This window comes from Micropterus salmoides, unplaced genomic scaffold, assembly GCF_014851395.1.
Source record: "Micropterus salmoides isolate LMB-PRFRI ecotype aquatic unplaced genomic scaffold, ASM1485139v1 Ms_hic_scaffold_21, whole genome shotgun sequence".
NCBI classification, from domain to species: domain Eukaryota; kingdom Metazoa; phylum Chordata; class Actinopteri; order Centrarchiformes; family Centrarchidae; genus Micropterus; species Micropterus salmoides.
In genome coordinates this window covers 19,906,514-19,925,001 of record NW_024041262.1, presented here as the reverse complement: position 1 = coordinate 19,925,001, position 18,488 = coordinate 19,906,514, and the positions used below count along the sequence as shown (strand labels likewise).

General features: G+C 41.5%; 2 protein-coding genes and 1 long non-coding RNA gene across 3 annotated transcripts in view; 2 read left to right on the top strand and 1 right to left on the bottom strand.

Moving 5' to 3' along the window:
- The window catches only part of kif19 (kinesin family member 19), a 38,341-nt gene extending 28,880 nt beyond the window's left edge, over positions 1-9,461 (top strand). The window contains exons 6-20 of the mRNA XM_038735596.1: positions 1,189-1,314; positions 1,392-1,586; positions 3,005-3,151; positions 3,260-3,382; positions 3,699-3,855; positions 3,962-4,136; positions 4,532-4,730; positions 4,947-5,217; positions 5,518-5,642; positions 5,761-5,924; positions 6,026-6,131; positions 6,700-6,823; positions 7,250-7,638; positions 8,136-8,304; positions 8,402-9,461. Coding sequence (XP_038591524.1) covers positions 1,189-1,314; positions 1,392-1,586; positions 3,005-3,151; positions 3,260-3,382; positions 3,699-3,855; positions 3,962-4,136; positions 4,532-4,730; positions 4,947-5,217; positions 5,518-5,642; positions 5,761-5,924; positions 6,026-6,131; positions 6,700-6,823; positions 7,250-7,638; positions 8,136-8,304; positions 8,402-8,529 — 2,598 coding nt within the window. The 3' untranslated portion in view covers positions 8,530-9,461. The remainder of the gene's footprint in view (positions 1-1,188; positions 1,315-1,391; positions 1,587-3,004; positions 3,152-3,259; positions 3,383-3,698; positions 3,856-3,961; positions 4,137-4,531; positions 4,731-4,946; positions 5,218-5,517; positions 5,643-5,760; positions 5,925-6,025; positions 6,132-6,699; positions 6,824-7,249; positions 7,639-8,135; positions 8,305-8,401) is intronic.
- On the bottom strand, positions 3,864-5,046 carry LOC119915839. Its single transcript, XR_005447009.1, has 3 exons — positions 4,921-5,046; positions 4,496-4,572; positions 3,864-4,074 (listed from the first exon to the last, which is right to left on the bottom strand). It is a non-coding gene; the product is annotated as an uncharacterized LOC119915839 (long non-coding RNA).
- Positions 9,462-11,122: 1,661 nt separating the features above from the next.
- On the top strand, positions 11,123-18,440 carry si:ch73-127m5.2 (uncharacterized protein LOC561202 homolog). Its single transcript, XM_038735597.1, has 5 exons — positions 11,123-11,277; positions 15,012-15,674; positions 16,000-16,200; positions 16,302-16,431; positions 16,513-18,440. The coding sequence occupies exons 2-5, from the start codon at positions 15,281-15,283 to the stop codon at positions 16,982-16,984; spliced, it is 1,197 nt and encodes a 398-aa protein (XP_038591525.1). The 5' UTR covers positions 11,123-11,277; positions 15,012-15,280; the 3' UTR covers positions 16,985-18,440.
- The last annotated feature ends 48 nt before the right edge of the window (positions 18,441-18,488 follow it).

Here is an 18,488-nt window from a genome sequence, read left to right as displayed (position 1 = left end):
AAATGTACGCTGTACGAGTTTTAAAAAAAGGCACAGTTATTCTTCACTACTCACATGCACACAGTACTCCCCTCCCCCTTTTCTTTTGTGTTTATTCTGATTTAGTTTCCCAACTCTTTTTTTGCTACTGTACACTTCTACACATTGTAAGTCTGTTGGTCAGCCCACCACTCTTATCTAGAGTGAAATATCTCAAAAAGTATCCAATGGATTGCCATGAAAATGTATACAAATATCCATGATGACCAGAAGATGAATTGTAATAACTTTGGTGATCCCGACTTTTCATCTAGTGCCACCATCAGGTCAACATATTCATTTGTTGAATATTTTGATTTATAACCGAATACCTGAAAAATAAATGCCATTCCCAACAGGCTCAGCTGTACTTTGTGTTTGGTGCTAATTAAAAATGTTAGCATGCTAACACTCTGAACTAAGATGGGGAACATGGTAAACATAATACCTGATAAACATCAGCACGTTAGTACTTTTTGAGCATGTTAGCACACTTACATTAGCATTTTGATCAAAGCACCACTCTGTGTACAGCGTCACAGAGCTGCTAGCATGGCTGTGGACTCTTGTTCTAAGTTCACTAGTTATGAAAGAGCACAGATGGAAAAAAATAATATAACACATATCCTACTGTCAGTGTCAGTAAAAGTGTCAGCCTTTCAGAGTCTGAGGCTGAGGTCTGCTTGACAAATAAAAACTACCTGTACAGCATCAACCCAGTGGTTTGTCACCCAGTCATCACTTTCCAGGATGTCACTTCCTGCACTGAGCTTTTATGTGGGTTTGGGGGCTTTCGCTGCACCATCAATGTCAGTACAGAGAAGTCACATGAATTTTCTTTTAGTGAATGAAGAGCACTGACTCCGGCTAATGACAGCCTGCCACCCAACAAGCTGTGGTTTCTAAATGACAAGTTGCTGAAAATATAGCACTTGATGTTTATGTACCAGGTTTGGGTCTGTGTAGGAGGTCTGAGAGCCTGAATGGAACCTTTTTCAATGGACATAAACATCCTCCCAGTTAATTCATGTCTGTTATTCAGAGGAACATAACATAAGCATGTCGAGCATATACATGAAGTGTTGCATTTACCTGACTTGTGCTCAATTCAACTATGTATGTTGCAGGTGCATTCAGCTGACGGTTTTATATTTCTATCTGTCTTTATAGATCTATAATGAGATGATCCGTGACCTGCTGAACCCATCCTCGGGCTTCTTGGACCTGAGAGAAGATTCTAAAGGAGAGATTCAGGTTGCTGGCATCACAGAGGTCTCTACCATCAATGCACAAGAGGTTAGAGGAGCTACCTGACTGTGCATAACATGACTACACACTGCACACATGACAAATAACTCTATCTGTGTTTACAGATCATGGAATTGCTGATGAGGGGCAACAAACAGCGCACCCAGGAGCCAACAGCCGCCAATCAGACATCATCTCGCTCCCACGCTGTGCTGCAGGTGGCCGTCAAACAGCAGAGCCGGTGTCGAGACGTCCTGCAGGAGGTCCGCTTTGCACGCCTCTTCATGATTGACCTCGCCGGCTCAGAACGAGCAGCCCAGGTGTGTGTATATATACTTAGTCATTAGGTTTTTAAATAACTGAAATTATGTTCAATGGTAGTTGTACAGCTAGACAATGTGTCACATACTTTTCTGCCAAACTCAAATTCAAGTTCAAAGACTGGCTAATGTACATGTTACATACATACAACTTCTTTTAAGCTTTTATGGACATTACATGTGTATATCCTCAAAACAACAAGAGTCTGCTTTGTGAGTGTCTGGACCCAAATGTAGTCTGCTCACTGGGGATGCTTGGCAGCGTATCTTTACAACAGTCCAGAGGATTGAGGTTCCCATAAACCTCAGGAGACCTTAATAAAAGCCTCTTTATATCTGCCATTATAGCTCACTGTGCAGTTTATTAAATACACCAACCTTTTGGCAAATGGGATCATGTTGTGGTGTAAAACTGTGATTGACACTGGTGGAAAGTACCCGAGTTATTTCCGTTTATTGTCACTTGTTGCTTTGACCTCTTTTTAAGCAGTATAGTGAGAATGTTGCGAATGTTGAGTATTTTTTCAGTTTTTAGAAGTTTTTCAAGTTGAGTCTGCTTCTTTCAGTCAGATGAATGCGTTGTCATTGTCGCCCATGTTAACACTGCCACGTCCTTGTACGCCATGACAGCAACATGCAAACAGTCAGTGAGTGAGAGCACTTCTTTACCATGGAGACAGTGTGAATGGTTCACAGCCACACTATTTCTGAATAGCACATATGTCCTCCATTAGTAATTGAGCAGAACAGAGTTGTTTGGCACTTGGGGCCACAAGGAACATTTTCTCTGTATCTGAGTGTGCATGCAGTTAGTAAGTTGATTTAGTTGAGCAAAGTATTGATAGACCAACGGTAGGAGGTAATGCCATCTCCTGGGCAAGAGAGGAAACGTGTTAGGGTGGGGTGCCCAGGTGGTCAAGTATTATATTCTTAAGCATTGCTCTGTAACTAAATTAAATATTCAATATGTAACAATGAAAGTAAAAAAGGTATTGTTTATCAAGAGGTTAAAACTCAAAAACTTAGCTAATCTCCTCCATCAGGACTGTGCTTGTGTGATTTGATCAGAATTTATTGACAGTGACCAACAACCCATTTATCCATTCAAATGTTGCTAAATCCTGATTGGTTCACGTAAGAATGTGACATCACTTTTTCCTATCTGAGCCCGGCCAACTTGAAGCCAATTAGAAGAGGACAGAGGGAAAAAGAAGGTGGTCTCTCAGGTGAAATAACTAAAATCGTTATAATGAAAGAAAATACTGGGGGACTGTGGGATCACTTTGCTCATCATAAGTAAGGTGAAGAAAATTAGTCTTCAGGGCCTTTAAGGTGCTGACCATGTAATTACAAAGTCCCCGGTTTGAGTCTAAAAGGTGTTAAAATCTCTTAATCGCATCTATCTGTCTATCTGTTAGACTCAGAATAGGGGTCAGCGGTTGAAAGAGGGGGCCCACATCAACCGATCCCTCCTGGCTTTGGGCAACTGCATCAACGCCCTGAGTGACAGAAATGGCACCAAGTATGTCAACTATCGAGACAGCAAGTTGACTCGACTACTAAAGGTACAGCAATTTCAGAATTTATAGGAGACCAACTCCAGGATAGAACTATATTTTGTGATTCAGATATTATTCATGTATTGTTTCTCTTCTGATGTCTTTGAATGACAGGACTCGTTGGGCGGGAACAGCCGAACGGTCATGATAGCCCACATTAGCCCCGCCTCTATGGCGTTTGAGGAGTCTCGTAACACGCTGGCTTACGCTGACCGTGCCAAAAGCATTCGAACACGGGTGAGCTCAGAACACATAGCTGTTAGTCTCTTATTTGTCTTTACTACAGTTGAAATAGAGATGAGTGTGAGAGAATTTCAAGATACAATTAAAAATTCATTGAAATGATACTTCACTTTAGAAGACTAGTTTATTACAGTTTATTGGTGATTTATGGTTGAATTATAAGCAAATTGTAAAGTGCTTTGCAATTTTATGGCATTTTATTATGTTGTTGAATCTAATTAAGCTACTTGCAATTAGAAAATGCAACTTTCAGTCTCAAATATCTAAGTATTCTTTTCTTTATATTTCTCATCATCGTTTTGTGCTACAGGTAAAGAAGAACCTTATAAATGTGTCATACCACATTGCTCAGTACACCAACATCATCTCAGACCTGCGCTGTGAGATCCAGCGGCTCAAGAAGAAGATTGCAGATCAGGCGAGTCGCCAGCTCAACTCAGACCGGGCTGACATCCGCCATGTCCAGGGTAAAGTCTTCTCCACACTGCCTCCTCCAGTACCTGAATAATATCCTTATTCCTAATATTCATTATTCCTCTCTTCTCTCTTCTTGTCATCTCTCCCCACTCGTAGCGGAGGTCCAGGCCCACTCCAGTCATCAGAGTCGGGCCGAGATGGACCAGTTGAGGGAGCATCTCCTGGATGCCTTCCGACAACAAATGGAAATCAGGAGGAGCCTGATGGAGCTGGAAAACAGCAACATGGAGAACCAGATCGACACCTCCAAACACCTGCTAACCATTGCAGAGTCAGTGTTTAGGATATATATATCTGTCTTTCCTACCCTGTCTGATAGCGTAATACAGTGATCTGTAACCCCCTGTGTGACATTCAGGAACTGACAATGTGGCAAATTGACTTATATGACTATGAGTATGTGTACCATATAATCAAAATTAGTATTGAGTATTAATTATACCAGCTGTGAGCAAGGTGTATTGAAGAGCAGGTAACCATAGCAACCACTTTGCTACATTCATTTAATTTTCACTGGTTACAACTGATCTAACCATGGGTTATATGGGTTGATAATTTTTCAGGACAGTGCACATTCAAATGAAGCTGCAGAAAAGCGATCAATGTGATCAATAGCTGTAAATTACAAACCAGATGACATGCTGGTGTGTATTCTTATTCTCCTAGCTGGGAGCAGGAGCGGAGTAGGCGCAGGAGGAAGTGGCGGGCTGAAAGGAGGAAGGAAAGTGTCAATAAGGATGAAAGTGAGAAGGACTCTGACTGCCCGGAGTCTCCTCCGGACAGCACAGAGACCCAGCAGGTGGCGATGGCCCGAGAAAACCTGGTTACACTCATGGCTGAACAGAAAAGGATTCACAAACAGAAGGTAGGATTCTTGATCTACTTTTTAAAACTGTGGGAAATTGGTTCATATACTTGTAAGTTTCCTTAGAATATAAAAACAAAGCACTTGCTTCAAATGCCTTATAAATCATTTGAGGCTTTGCTGTGATTTTACATTTCTTTACATGACATTTTTTTATGAATAGAAAAAGAAAAGTGCACACATCTTGTACCATTCTTTTCCCCGCTGGTCCTCAAGGCGTTGCTTGAGCGCAGATTTCTGGAGCTTCGGGATCGGGCTCGGCGCTTGGAGGAGCTGCTGCCTCGGCGGGTGAGCTCAGAGGAGCAACGCGAGGTCCTGGGCCTGCTCTGCAAGGTCCACGAGCTGGAGATCGAGAACGCAGAGATGCAGTCCCACGCGCTGCTCAAGGACAATGTCATCCGGCAGAAAAACTATGTGGTGCAGCGCTTCGAGCAGCACCGACACCTGTGTGACGAGATCATTCAACAGCAGAAACAGTTCATTGATGGTGAGCCTATCTCTATTAAATATCTGTTGTTTAGTTAATTGCTGTGCAAGTCCACAAGTCTGGTTTAGAGCTGCAACAATTGTTCAATCGAAATAATTAATCAGCAGCTAGTTTGCTAATCTTGTTAGTCATTTCTCAAGCATAAATGCCAAACATTTGATGGTTTCAGTTTCTAAAATCTAAGAGTTTTCTGCTCTTGTTGGTCTTACATTATGGTAAATTGAATATTTCTGACATTTGTTTATGTGATGATGTATAGACCAAACAATTAATTGCGAAAATAATCTCTGTGTGTTCCAGACCACAGTCTGCTAGTACCTCCACACCTCCAGGAGCTGTATGATATGTACATGAGGGAGCTGGATGAGAGGAAACTGGACAGAGCCATGGCCCTGGATAAGGTGACCATCAGACACACCATCAAGGTAGCCCCCGCATGACAAATCAAATTTAGAAACTAAATTAAACATAATCATGTATAAGGTGTTCTAGATGAATGCTCATACACATAATTCCTAATAAATGCTCTGCTCTCACTTCCAGGAGGGCTCTCTACCCAAGATCACCCTGCCCGGTCAGGGTCGCGACAACATGCAGGACATGGACTCTGACCAGGAGAGTGTGCGCAACATGTGCTCTGATAACAGACGTGGCCAAGTTAAAATCCGTAGACACACTTTGCCCCCCATTCTACCTGAGCCTGAGCTGTAAGAGGACATCTTGTTCATATGTTTCCCATTTAGATTTTATACAGCAACTGCATTATAAGTAATAATAATGACTTGTTATATCTTTTTTTCTGTGTCAGGGACAATAACAGAGTTTTTAAGAACAGCCCTCATGCTAGGCAGATCAAAAACCCGGCTGTCATGACCCCGCCTCCAATCCACATTAACGGGAAGGGCAACAGAGAGGTGAGGACAATTTTAATAGGCAGTATTTGCCTTGTTTTTTTCCAGTTCAGTAGCTATCCCTAAGGGGGGCCTCGTGGTGTGGATTAATACAATCTAGTCGGGTGTTGCTTTTCACTTAAAGCAATATGGGTTCCTGTTTTAATAAAACTCCACCAGATATTTCACTCCGGTAGAACATTTTCATTTTCAATCCTCACAGCTCCATAAAATAAACTCCACCATAAGCTATAATAAGAATTCACTCTCAACTCTTGCTTCCAGGATTTGTGCTCAGCTTTCCATGTTGAAATTTGCAAACCAGTAGAATTACATCTTTGTTCCAGGCTTGAAATAATATTACCTGCATCTAATCTTCTTTGGTTTTATGTAAATGTATCCAGTGTGACTCATCGACAAGATTACGTAATAAGAGTTATGAATGTTTGAATCCAAATGCCCTATTCAAAATGAAAATTTCATTTTATGGAGACAGAAATGACTACGGTAGCACTCAATGTGACCATCTGAAAGCAAAGAACTGCAGTGAATGTCTGATCATAATGTCGCACTCTGCATCTCATGTTTGCAGCTGCAGCCGCTGGCTCCTGAGAGCTCTCTGAGCTACAGCCATCTCAGCCACAGTGTCAGCAGCCACCTGGACTCCTCACCTGAGAGCAGCGAGGCCGGGGCTGATATCCCTCTTCTACAAACTGGTAAGAAGTTTGAGTGTGCATGTGCAGTGTGGGTTAGTGGAAGGGCAATTGGGGTCAAATAATTGTTGTTGTTGTTGTTGTGGTGGTGTAAGAACATTCAACAGTACATTTTTTAATCCAGTTTTGTGAATTGGTATTTTGAAAAGTTTTTCACACTGATTAGCATTTGTACATTAGCTACAGCTAAACATTTTCACAATAGATAAACCTGTTCATTTTTTTCTTCTTCTGATAAGTCAATTTTATTTGGACAAATTTGCCTTAAACTGCTTTACAATCTATACAGTAGACAACACACTCCATTCTTAGACCCTCAATTTAGATAATTGTGCATTGCAATGTCCCTTTGCCCAAGGTCAAGTATTCAAATTGTTTGTTTTGCCTGATCAACTCGCCGGTGTATTAATAATCCCTGTGTTTCCACAGAGCGGCAGCAGATCCTGAAGGGCGTCCAGAACATTGTAGTAAAAGCGGCCCGTCGACGCTCCAAAGCTCTGGAGGTTGATGCCTTGCGGTTACCCCCTACCCCCTCTCCCCTGGACCCCCAGAAGCAGAAAAGCAGTCTGTCTTTGACTGAGGCACCCAGTAGAGGTTTGCCAATGCGGCCCGGCAGGCAGCCTAGTCCCGAGCTCAGACACGCCACCTCGGACGATAATTTGTCCAGCAGCACAGGTGAGGGGCCTGGCCTGCATGTGACCTGGACACGCCCACGTAACCGCCAGGTCGCCAGCAAGAACCAAATGCCTCGTGAACTGGACTTTGAAGCTCGCCGCAAGAAGAGGCGCTCACGCTCTTTCGAGGTCACTGGTCAAGCAGTGAGTATTTTCCAAATTCAGCATGTGCAGTATCATTAGTGGAAGAGTTGTATCATGTCCTTAAGAGACACTGATGAGACTCCAAAGCAAATGGCAACAAGCCTTAATATCATTATTATCACACTCATATATATCACACATAAAAAACTTTCAGAAAAATACATGCCCAATGCCTGTTTGTCATTAAATCAAACCTTCAAGGGAATCACTCATCACTACATTGTACATACTTTGAGAACTCAATTGTGACAGTAGTGAAATTGTAGATGTCCAGTTTTTCAGGCTTACATGTATACAAATTATTGACCTACACATCTAGCAGAAACAGGCATCATTTACTTGTTTTTTAGCCTGGTTTTTATGGTGTCACATAATACATATGTAAGCCATAAACCCACAAAATAGTTATCATAGGACTAAACAGCATTTATTAGATTGTCAGTGGTTATAGAACAAGTAGTTTGGGTGTTATAATTTCTTCCTGCTCTCGCTTGCAGCTGCCTCAAACTAAGACAACCACAGCTCAGAGGTTCCGTCCTCTGGACAGCACATCAGACCCCCATCTCCACAATAACAGTCAGCCCCAGGGTCCCATGCTCCGCCCCCAGTACAGAGGGGTCCCTCCTCTTGCCAAAGTCCGGGCACCCCACAGCAGCCAGCAAACCGGTAAACCGCTGTCACTGCCAATGTAGACTAAGTGACATTCGGCCATAACAACCTTTTTATCGAGTTTTGTTTTTGTTATCTCCCCATCTCTCTACAGGCTCAAATGCAGAGTCCTCTGCAGCCTACATGAATAACCTGAAGCGAGGGCCCCAGCTGCGGCAGCCCCAGCCCCTCCTCTACATCACCACTACGGGCACCGGGGGCCAGCGCACACGTAAACACTGAGCCATTACTCACATTTATCTTCAACACCAGCACTAACACCAAGACCCGCTGAGCCCCGAAGGCAACAGTCTCCTAATGGGAGAGCCGAGGGCATCCATACCCACCCCCATCCCCATTAAAATGAACAGTTAACCCCTCAGTGACTGACATTAGCCAAGATTGTGAGGCAGTGTGACGGAGACTAACCAGACAGTAACTGGATACCTCCAAACAGGTCTCCACTGTGCTTTGTTGTGGACACTGAGCGACGGCGCTAATGGGCTCTGAGACCTATAAGCCTACAGACGCCAAAGATTGCTAGACATACGGTGCGTGTTCTGTTCTATCAAGTGTTTCCACTTTAGCTTCCTGTCGTGCTCATTTATGTGATCGTCAAGTCAGGATGGTGTCAAGCTCACTGTGAATGCAACACACTGTACCAATGTTTGTGCATTATGAGTATATATGGTTTGGTAATTGTCAGTGCTTGTTATTAAGGCCAGTAAGAAAGAAAGATCAATTTAATGGGGGATGTTTGTGGGGCTCAACCTCACAGTAGTGATGTAAATGACAATCGAGGGAAAAGACTGGCTTTATTAGACAGAGAGGATATTACACTTACGGTGATGTGTATAATGAAAAAATGGCCTAAAATATCTTGATTGTTGTGCACTTCTGGACACTCAATGTTGTATTCTCACACACCCAAGGTCTATGCCTTTTCTTACCCAAACTTGACTGTTAAATGTCATGTCTGTTTGTGTAGGTGTATAGTACCATGGGTTGCTGAGTTTTCCTGATTAGTTGGCTGTATTTTTAAGGAGTTATTTAACTGTTGCCTTTTCTTGTATGTTGTTGTCATTGACATTGTTTTCATAATTACTACTTTCTATGCTTTATTTTGTACTTTTTTTTATTTGTACCCAAATAAATTCAAAGGAAATAAGTAAAAAGATGCCTTATTTTTTGGTGCAAACATACAATTCATTGGCTGCAATAAATAGCTACCACCTTTTATTGTAGAAAATTAATTGTTTGCAGGAGTGAGATAAAAAGACTCAGTTCATAAGGCACTTTTGTGTCATGCTAGTTCACAACATTGCTGCATCTATGCAAATTACAGACAAGAGTCCGTAACCAAGAGATTTCCACTGCAGAATTTGTTTGCCACTCAGGATCAGGGTCCACATCAGTGCATTAATAAATACATCAAGTGCTTACACTGAAATTGTTTTATAGAACACTTTGGGACTTTAGATTTAATGTTATGGTAATGAAGATGTAGGAGTCTTTCTACTGATTTGGATGTGTAATATTCTAAAATGTTCACTAGATGGTGCAGTAGCCGCAGAAGATGAATGAACTATCCAGCATTCAAGCTACAGTATGCCATCTGATGGACAATCTGAATACTTACAACACACAAATTTCTCCTAAAAAAGAAAATTCAGTTTGGGGTTTTGATTTTTTAAGTCGTTTTGTTACATTTATTATTTTACATATTGTATATAACCAGCAAGTTTATTTTTCACATCTTTGACATCTAATTTCCTATAATTAGGCTATAATCACAGGACTATTATGTAGGCGCTGTTCAGAAAATACAGATCAGGATCAATCTGATAATGCAGTTGTTCTCAAACTTCACATCAAGGACCCCTGACACAAAGTAGACCACGGAGCCCCATTTGATTTTGTCACAGGGTTCCACATCTGATAGAATGTTTGCTTTTAAATGTTTTATTTCAGAAAGTAAATGAAACCCACAACTAAAATAGTCACACATTCTGTCATTGTGTTATTTATGGATGACACTGTGAAAATAAATGATTCCCCTTTTTGTTGGGAACCCCTTGAACCTCCTTAAGGACCCCTGGGGGTCCCCAGACCCTACTGTTAGAACCAATGTGATAATGTATAGTTGGGAAAGGGGTATTATTCTGTCTGGGTCTGTGTTTGACCTGTCCATACAGCGGTTGACAGGTGATTTACACAATTTTTGGCTGCAGAACCATTATTTCAATGACAAAGAACTGTTCTGCGAACATAAACCTTTCCGTAATACACACTGAAGCTCTAATTCAATATTTAGTTAGCATATTTAATATGTCGAAACTCAATATGATTAATCAATGCTTCCAGTAATTATTAGTCATTATGTTAATAACTACTGGCACATGTCAGTGAATTATTGCTCAGAGCATCCTAATATTACATTTAGAATGATTGTTAAGAGTCCCTTGAGTTTGGAAGCCTTGGCATTCGCTCCTGACTAACAAATAATTATCACAGAAGCACCTATACATTTGAGGAGTAACGTTAAAACCAACAAATCTATTTTTGTTCCAGATATAATGCGGTTTTAGTTAGCAATCAGCTAGATAACCCAGTAGAACTGACTATTCCTTGTAGACTTTTTGTTTAAATTATGTCTCAGCCTGAAACACCTTCGAAAATTAGACAAAAGACAAGCAAACAAACGAATCAGTACAAGATTTTGTTCCACTGTATCTCGATAGGTCTGAGTCGGAAATACCGCCTCCTCTGTTCTATTGACAGCACGCTTATCCAATGACAAGTCGCGGGCCACGTGATTGATATCTCCGTCGACCAATGAGCGGTGGGATTACGGCTCTCGGGCGGTAGTTCACGTACAGCTGATTTGCAACCCGCCGAAGCAACAGCAGAGAAGGAGGAAAAATGTCGCTGGCTTCGACGCGGACCGTTCTAGGATCAGTGTCCTTTTAGGAAAAGTCAGACGGCAATTCGGTGAGTGGGACAGCCGTCACTAGTTGCATCGGCGGTTACCGGTTAAATTAGGCCTGTCCTGTCCAGACCGGCTACCGTCCGCCACAGTTTTGCACGTTTTGTGTAACGCTTCAGGGCTGCTGTAGAGAAACGGCTGCTCCTGGCAGCCATGATAAATGTTAGTTAGGAGAAATGTAACACTAGCAGTGATCAAATTTGTGTTGTTAGTTGGTATCTTAAAAGTCAGCGTCTTTTGTCGTGTAGCTGCAAGTCCAAATGTATCACTATTGTAATTAAGTATTTTTAAAATGTCAGGTGAGGAGAGGAAGGCTTGTCTTGGTGTAATTTCGAAAGTTGACGCTATGTTAGTTTGCACATCTGAGATGCCAACTCACCCTGAACGCGAGGCTCATCGTTTAGTTAATGGACGCCTCTTGTATTCCTCAGCCTTTAAAAAGTTGATGTGGGTTTAATTATTTAGTAGACGCTTGGACAAACTGTGCAGTTGTTGGAGCTGAAGTAGAGAGCCATCTATGGAGCAGCAGCTGGGCTTTGGTGGCCAGCAAACAGTGTTCACAAAAACTTTGACCTAAATTGCTAGTTGAGCTTTTGGTGTAATGATAAAACCATATGAGGCTTTTCTTCCCTTTGCTTTGTTATGAAGCTGATGGTCAAACGAATCACATTCCTATATTCTCATATACAGTGTATTAAAGATTCAAAACTTGTGCAAAAGTATTAACATCAAATTATACTTAAATAAAAGTATCCATTATATGCAAAAGGGACAATTCCAGAATAAGAAATCTTATATAATTGGATGCGTTTATATGTAAGCATCACTTTGTTGCAGCTGGTAAATAAATGTAGTGGAGTGACAAGCGGTGGTAATGGGACAGTGGATAAGATGCATGGCTTTGTTGTGGGAGACCCAGGTTCACTCCCCACTGTGACCCACCAATGTGTCCCTGAGCAAGACACTTAACCCCTGGTTGCTCCAGACAAATATAGCAATTGTAACTCGCTTTGGATAAAAGCATCAGAAATGTAGTGGGGCAGATATATAAAGCAGAATAGAGTACCTCAAAAGTGTATGTACAGTGAGGAAAATAAGTATTTGAACACCCTGCTATTTTGCAAGTTCTCCCACTTAGAAATCATGGAGGGGTCTGAAATTGTCATCGTAGGTGCATGTCCACTGTGAGAGACATAATCTAAAAAAAAGGAAATCCAGAAATCACAATGTATGATTTAACTATTTATTTGTATGATACAGCTGCAAATAAGTATTTGAACACCTGTCTATCAGCTAGAATTCTGACTCTCAAAGACCTGTTAGTCTGCCTTCAAAATGTCCACCTCCACTCCATTTATTATCCTGAATTAGATGCACCTGTTTGAGGTCGTTAGCTGCATAAAGACACCTGTCCACCCCATACAATCAGTAAGAATCCAACTACTAACATGGCCAAGACCAAAGAGCTGTCCAAAGACACTAGAGACAAAATTGTACACCTCCACAAGGCTGGAAAGGGCTACGGGGAAATTGCCAAGCAGCTTGGTGAAAAAAGGTCCACTGTTGGAGCAATCATTAGAAAATGGAAGAAGCTAAACATGTCAATCTCCCTCGGACTGGGGCTCCATGCAAGATCTCACCTCGTGGGGTCTCAATGATCCTAAGAAAGGTGAGAAATCAGCCCAGAACTACACGGGAGGAGCTGGTCAATGACCTGAAAAGAGCTGGGACCACCGTTTCCAAGGTTACTGTTGGTAATACACTAAGACGTCATGGTTTGAAATCACGCATTGGCACGGAAGGTTCCCCTGCTTAAACCAGCACATGTCAAGGCCCGTCTTAAGTTGACCATTTGGATGATCCAGAGGAGTCATGGGAGAAAGTCATGTGGTCAGATGAGACCAAAATAGAACTTTCTGGTCATAATTCCACTAACTGTGTTTGGAGGAGGAAGAATGATGAGTACCATCCCAAGAACACCATCCCTACTGAAGCATTGGGGTGGTAGCATCATGCTTTGGGGGTGTTTTTCTGCACATGGGACAGGGCGACTGCACTGTATTAAGGAGAGGATGACCGGGGCCATGTATTGCGAGATTTTGGGGAACAACCTCCTTCCCTCAGTTAGAGCGTTGAAGATGGGTCGAGGCTGGGTCTTCCAACATGACAATGACCCGAAGCACACAGCCAGGATAATCAAGGAGTGGCTCTGTAAGAGGCATTTCAAGGTTCTGGCGTGGCCTAGCCAGTCTCAAGACCTAAACCCAATAGAGAATCTTTGGAGGGAGCTCAAACTCCGTGTTTCTCAGCGACAGCCCAGAAACCTGACTGATCTAGAGAAGATCTGTGTGGAGGAGTGGGCCAAAATCCCTCCTGCAGTGTGTGCAAACCTGGTGAAAAACTACAGGAAACGTTTGACCTCTGTAATTGCAAACAAAGGCTACTGTACCAAATATTAACATTGATTTTCTCAGGTGTTCAAATACTTATTTGCAGCTGTATCATACAAATAAATAGTTAAAAAATCATACATTGTGATATCTGGATTTTGTTTTTTTTAGATTATGTCTAAACACATGACATGCACCTACGATGACAATTTCAGACCCCTCCTTGATTTCTAAGTGGGAGAACTTGCAAAATAGCAGGGTGTTCAAATACTTATTTTCCTCACTATAAGTACAGTACCTGAGTAAATGTGCTTGGTTACTTTCGACCACTGCAAAAGTTGAGCAAGTCAATTCTGAAGCTTTGGACTTCAGACAGCTGCTACAGATGTGTTGTTTAGCCTATGGTCTCCTTCTGTCCCTGACCTCTAAATACAAACCCACATTTAGGTAGGCTCTGTGCATTTGACAGGAGTCTTTTCTTTTTTTTCAGTCTTTCACTAAGTCCCACCACTTTATGCATACTAGTGTAGATCAAGACCTAAACTCATTTATATGTTCCCATTATAGTCTGTTGGTTAAAAAGTGACAACAAAAATGTCGATACTACAGAAAAACATATTAGGATTACCTGAAACCACTATGTATATGTGACACTATATAATTGGTTTTATCTATAATCTATATGTATCCCCTATGGTGTAATGATAATTGCAAAATGGCACAGAAGAAAGTCTTGTTCCTATTCCCAAGGATTTAACTATATGTATCTGGTAATTTTTGTTTTAGCCTACATGTTTCATACAGTTACACACTACTGAGCTAAAAAAGATTAAACCTAATAGGATTATTTCATGATTTAATTATCAAATTCTTAGCAAAGTAACTGAAGTACATTTAGATTGCAGTTTGTTTTTAATTGTCTGAAATTATTCAATCGTCTAAAAAAACGTGGACAGATGTTAGATTTCTCTCTCTACCTTTGCTATGTAGGACATGTAACAAACATCAATTCTCTGAAGAGATTAATAGCACTGACATCAGCTGTTGCAATGAACCAGCTCATCTTTGTCCCATTTATAGCCAGATGGCCGTGTACTGTCAATAAAGTGAATTCCCACCATATCATTTTCACCTTTAACTATCAAAGACAAAATTTAGGTCAAATACATTTTTATTCCCTTAAATTTCCCAAACCAAAACCAATCCTTTATATTTCAGCTTCTAATGCACTGAGTCTGGCTTGAGTTGACTCTTAAATCGTTTCAAATGTTTAGAAGGTCTGTCACAAAACTTAAAAACAACAACTTTCTTATTGACCATGATGTTTTTTTCTTCTCTTTTTCTTTCAGAATGAAACTTCTGCTGTGGTGTTGCCATGAGTGATTACAAGCTACAAAGAAAGTGAAATGTTCTAACAGTTTCATTGTGGGAGGTTTTACCGTGACTATAGATAGAGAGTCTGTTTACGTTCCCCTTTTATCAGGGCAGCTTTAACCATAACTGTTTCTGAACATAGGAGTATACTGTAACACTACATGGGCCTCTAAAGGAACCTGATCTGATAATTAAACCCTCTTGAGCCTCCTCCCTCAACTAGAAAGATAAAATTTCAGTGAAGATGGACCCATCTACTAGGATGGTGGGTTTGGATGCCCAGGGGAACATGGTTTTCACAGTGGTAAAACCAGTTATGGGCATCTTTCAGGTGTCTTCAGAGCAAACAGGTAGTGTTGCCCAAGGGGGAATTGGGCTGCAGGGTTTGTCTGAAAACACCTTGATCCTCCCTCAAACACATGGCCAGGCTCCGCTAGAACAGAACCAGGTGGAAATGCACACTGTACAGCCTCACATTCAGGCCCAGATGCAGGTTTCTGCCCCAGTCCAGGCTGAGGATGTGTCCCAGAATCAGGACCCACCACCAAACTCAAGCACAAATTCAGAGTCTGCAACCAATATGCCTTTTGCAGAGGTGTCATCACTCCTGGATCCCAACATGAAAGGATCTAAGGCTCGTAAGTGGCCATTTGTTAAAATGACTGGTTCCATTTTGGTTCCGGTTTCAAGTTTCTAAAATACCAGGCTTGAACCTTTTTATATCTTCTCTTTTCTTTTTATTAACACAGCACAACGTTAAAAGCATTCAGTCATTTGGCTCAATAGCAAATAGATCCTGACTTCTTGAATATCGTGGTTTTTGTTAAGTTATTTAAAACTTTTTTCATTAAATATGATAAGAGATTCAGGTAAGCAAATTCGATATTCAGATTTGATAAAGTGCTATTGAATCCCAAAACTGCTGGTGCTGATTCACCTCCTCCTGTACGGCTCTGATTTTAGGGAAGTATCTCATCTCGTATGATGAAATTAAACGTCGCCTGCAGGCCCCGGAGAAGATGTCCCTGCGCTCTTTGGCAGCCTACACTCGGGTCAGCAGAGGCCCGGCCAGCAAGAAAACACTACTTGAGTCACTCAATGTACTCGGCCTCACGCCAAGCACAACTACCTCTGTATCCTCCTCCTTCTCCAAACTCACTGAAGGTGACAGACGTATGTTAGGTGTAGGAATGTTTAAATTTGATAACGTGGAGAAGAGTGCAAAAGAGTAAACTGTGTTTAAATCCATGTATGTATGTGCTTAGGCGACACAGGAGCTTTGTGTAACGATATGAAGGACTTTGCCCATGACTACATTGACTACAGCAACATGGCTAAACAGCTCATCCCCGACACAAATACAGTTCAACACTGGTCCAAAATTATTGAAACAAAGTACGTACTGTATGTCCTTCTTTTAACATTTAAGTGTGTTAATGTGAGAAACAGAGTAATAACACTCTCTTTTTCTCTAAGGAACCACCTTGAGGATATGAGAAAATGTTTCAAGGACCCAGTCAATAGCGGCGCATTTGACAACGTCACTCATGGTCTGGGTCTGGGAATGTTGAACGTTGCACTGGACATGGTCGTTATGGTAATTGAACAGCAGATTCGGATCCTGTCTGGCGCAGCTGCATCAGATCCAGCTGACTCTGGTCCGCCAATGCGGCGTATTCGCAGGCGCCACCGCAAAACCTGCTCAACTGACCATGAGAAGTCTGTCAAGGGGCCTGGGGGGGTCAATGAGCAAGGGAAGGTCATTTCAAAAGGCAAGGGGCGAGGCAGAGTCAGGAAGAAGATAAGGCAGGAAACTGGAGCTGCTGGTCCTGTGGAAACCCATGCAGAGCAGTGCAAGCCAGATGACGTGGAGAGTAATGTACTTACCCTGGTTTCTGTTGGATATGAGACTGTTTCCAGTGGCCTCAATGTAGCTGGAACTGTTTGACACCTGGTCAAATGATAGGTTTAAAGAACCAAACATAGTCCCTTTCAAAGGGCTACTGAGTGATGGCACACAGTCTCTGCGCAAGTTGCTGGGTTGAGCTCCTGTGAAGGAGATCACACTTGTGGGGAGCTCAACATCAAGGTATAAAGTCACATGTTCAAGTCCAATTTAAAGGAATAGTTCGACATTTTGGGAAATAACACGTACTAGCTTTCTTACCACGTGAGATGAGAAGATGGATATTACAAAATACAACTGTCAAAAAAACAACATAGAATGTGTGCATTTGTGAGCTTCAGAGGTGCTGGTACTACAGCCTGATCGATAAATTGGTGTGCCAATATTAATGGCTGAGATGAGCTAATTGCAGATAAATCAGTGTCGGTGTTATAACAGCTAATTACAAAAAGTAACAGAAGACGGATCCTTCAATCATGTATTAAGTTATCATTGCATAGTTATTCCACCAGAGGGCACTTTGCAATCTGCTGTTGGGAGTTTGGAAAGCCACAAATCCACCACCCTGTACTTTTGTTCAGTACTATTTTTTAAAAGACATTTTTGGCCTTCATTTCCGATAGGACAGCTGGAAGAGAGACAGGAAATGAGGGAGGGAGAGAGAGTCAGAGAGGAGATGATAACCAGCAAAGGGCTGCGGACTGGACTCGAACCAGGGCCATTAATAGAAGGATATGGAGCGTTTGCTCTACCAAGTGAGCTAACTGGAACCCCTCATAACAACTTAAAAAAAATTTGTTAAGTCATGTTATGTTGGTGAGGTCTCATAACTACACATAACAAATGTTAGTATAGCCTTTGTGTATTTTATATCGACCAATAAATCAGAGTAACAAATTTTAAAATCCTCAAATATCAAAATCAGTATCTGCCATAAAAGGCCCATATCGGTCAGACTCTACTTCGGACACATCAACGCTAACTGTTTCCTCGTGTTTCCAGACTTTAAGCTAAGCTAACTGGTTGCTGCTACACATTTGCCTTACAGAAATAAGAGTGGTATCAATCTTCTCGTCTTACTCTTGGCAATAAGGCAATAAAGCAATTAAGCGCGTTTCCCAAAATGTCAAAGTATTTGTTAAAGTGAATTCTCTGTTTCTTTAGTAGCAGATTTTGTATGAATGTAGTATAACTGAATCCAACCATATATTATTTTTGTATGCTATCAGTGAGCAGATAAAATCCCCACGGTATGTATAAATTTAAACATGTTGAACACTGAGAAAACCTGTCCATGCACAGGTACAGTCCATAATGTAGAACAGCTAATATCAGAGGTCTGTGTTATATCTTTTACTGGTGGTACAATGTCTCCTGTTTTCCTGTTGTATTTATTGTTTAGATTTCCAGTTAAACATCTAACGTTCTGTACTAGATTGTTGAAATGTCTGTTACTGCAAGAGTTGAGTAAAATATAACGATTTAATTTTTAACTACATTGAGTCTGTTATTGTCTTGTGATGTCCTAAATGGACCAAGTGGTGCA

Bases quoted from the DNA above. Each gene is read 5' to 3' on its own strand.
- si:ch73-127m5.2 (XM_038735597.1), top strand. From the start codon at position 15,281: ATGGACCCATCTACTAGGATGGTGGGTTTGGATGCCCAGGGGAACATG. The intron at 15,675-15,999 runs GTAAGTGGCCAT...CTCTGATTTTAG, and splicing joins CATGAAAGGATCTAAGGCTC to GGAAGTATCTCATCTCGTAT. The intron at 16,201-16,301 runs GTGACAGACGTA...GTATGTGCTTAG, and splicing joins CTTCTCCAAACTCACTGAAG to GCGACACAGGAGCTTTGTGT.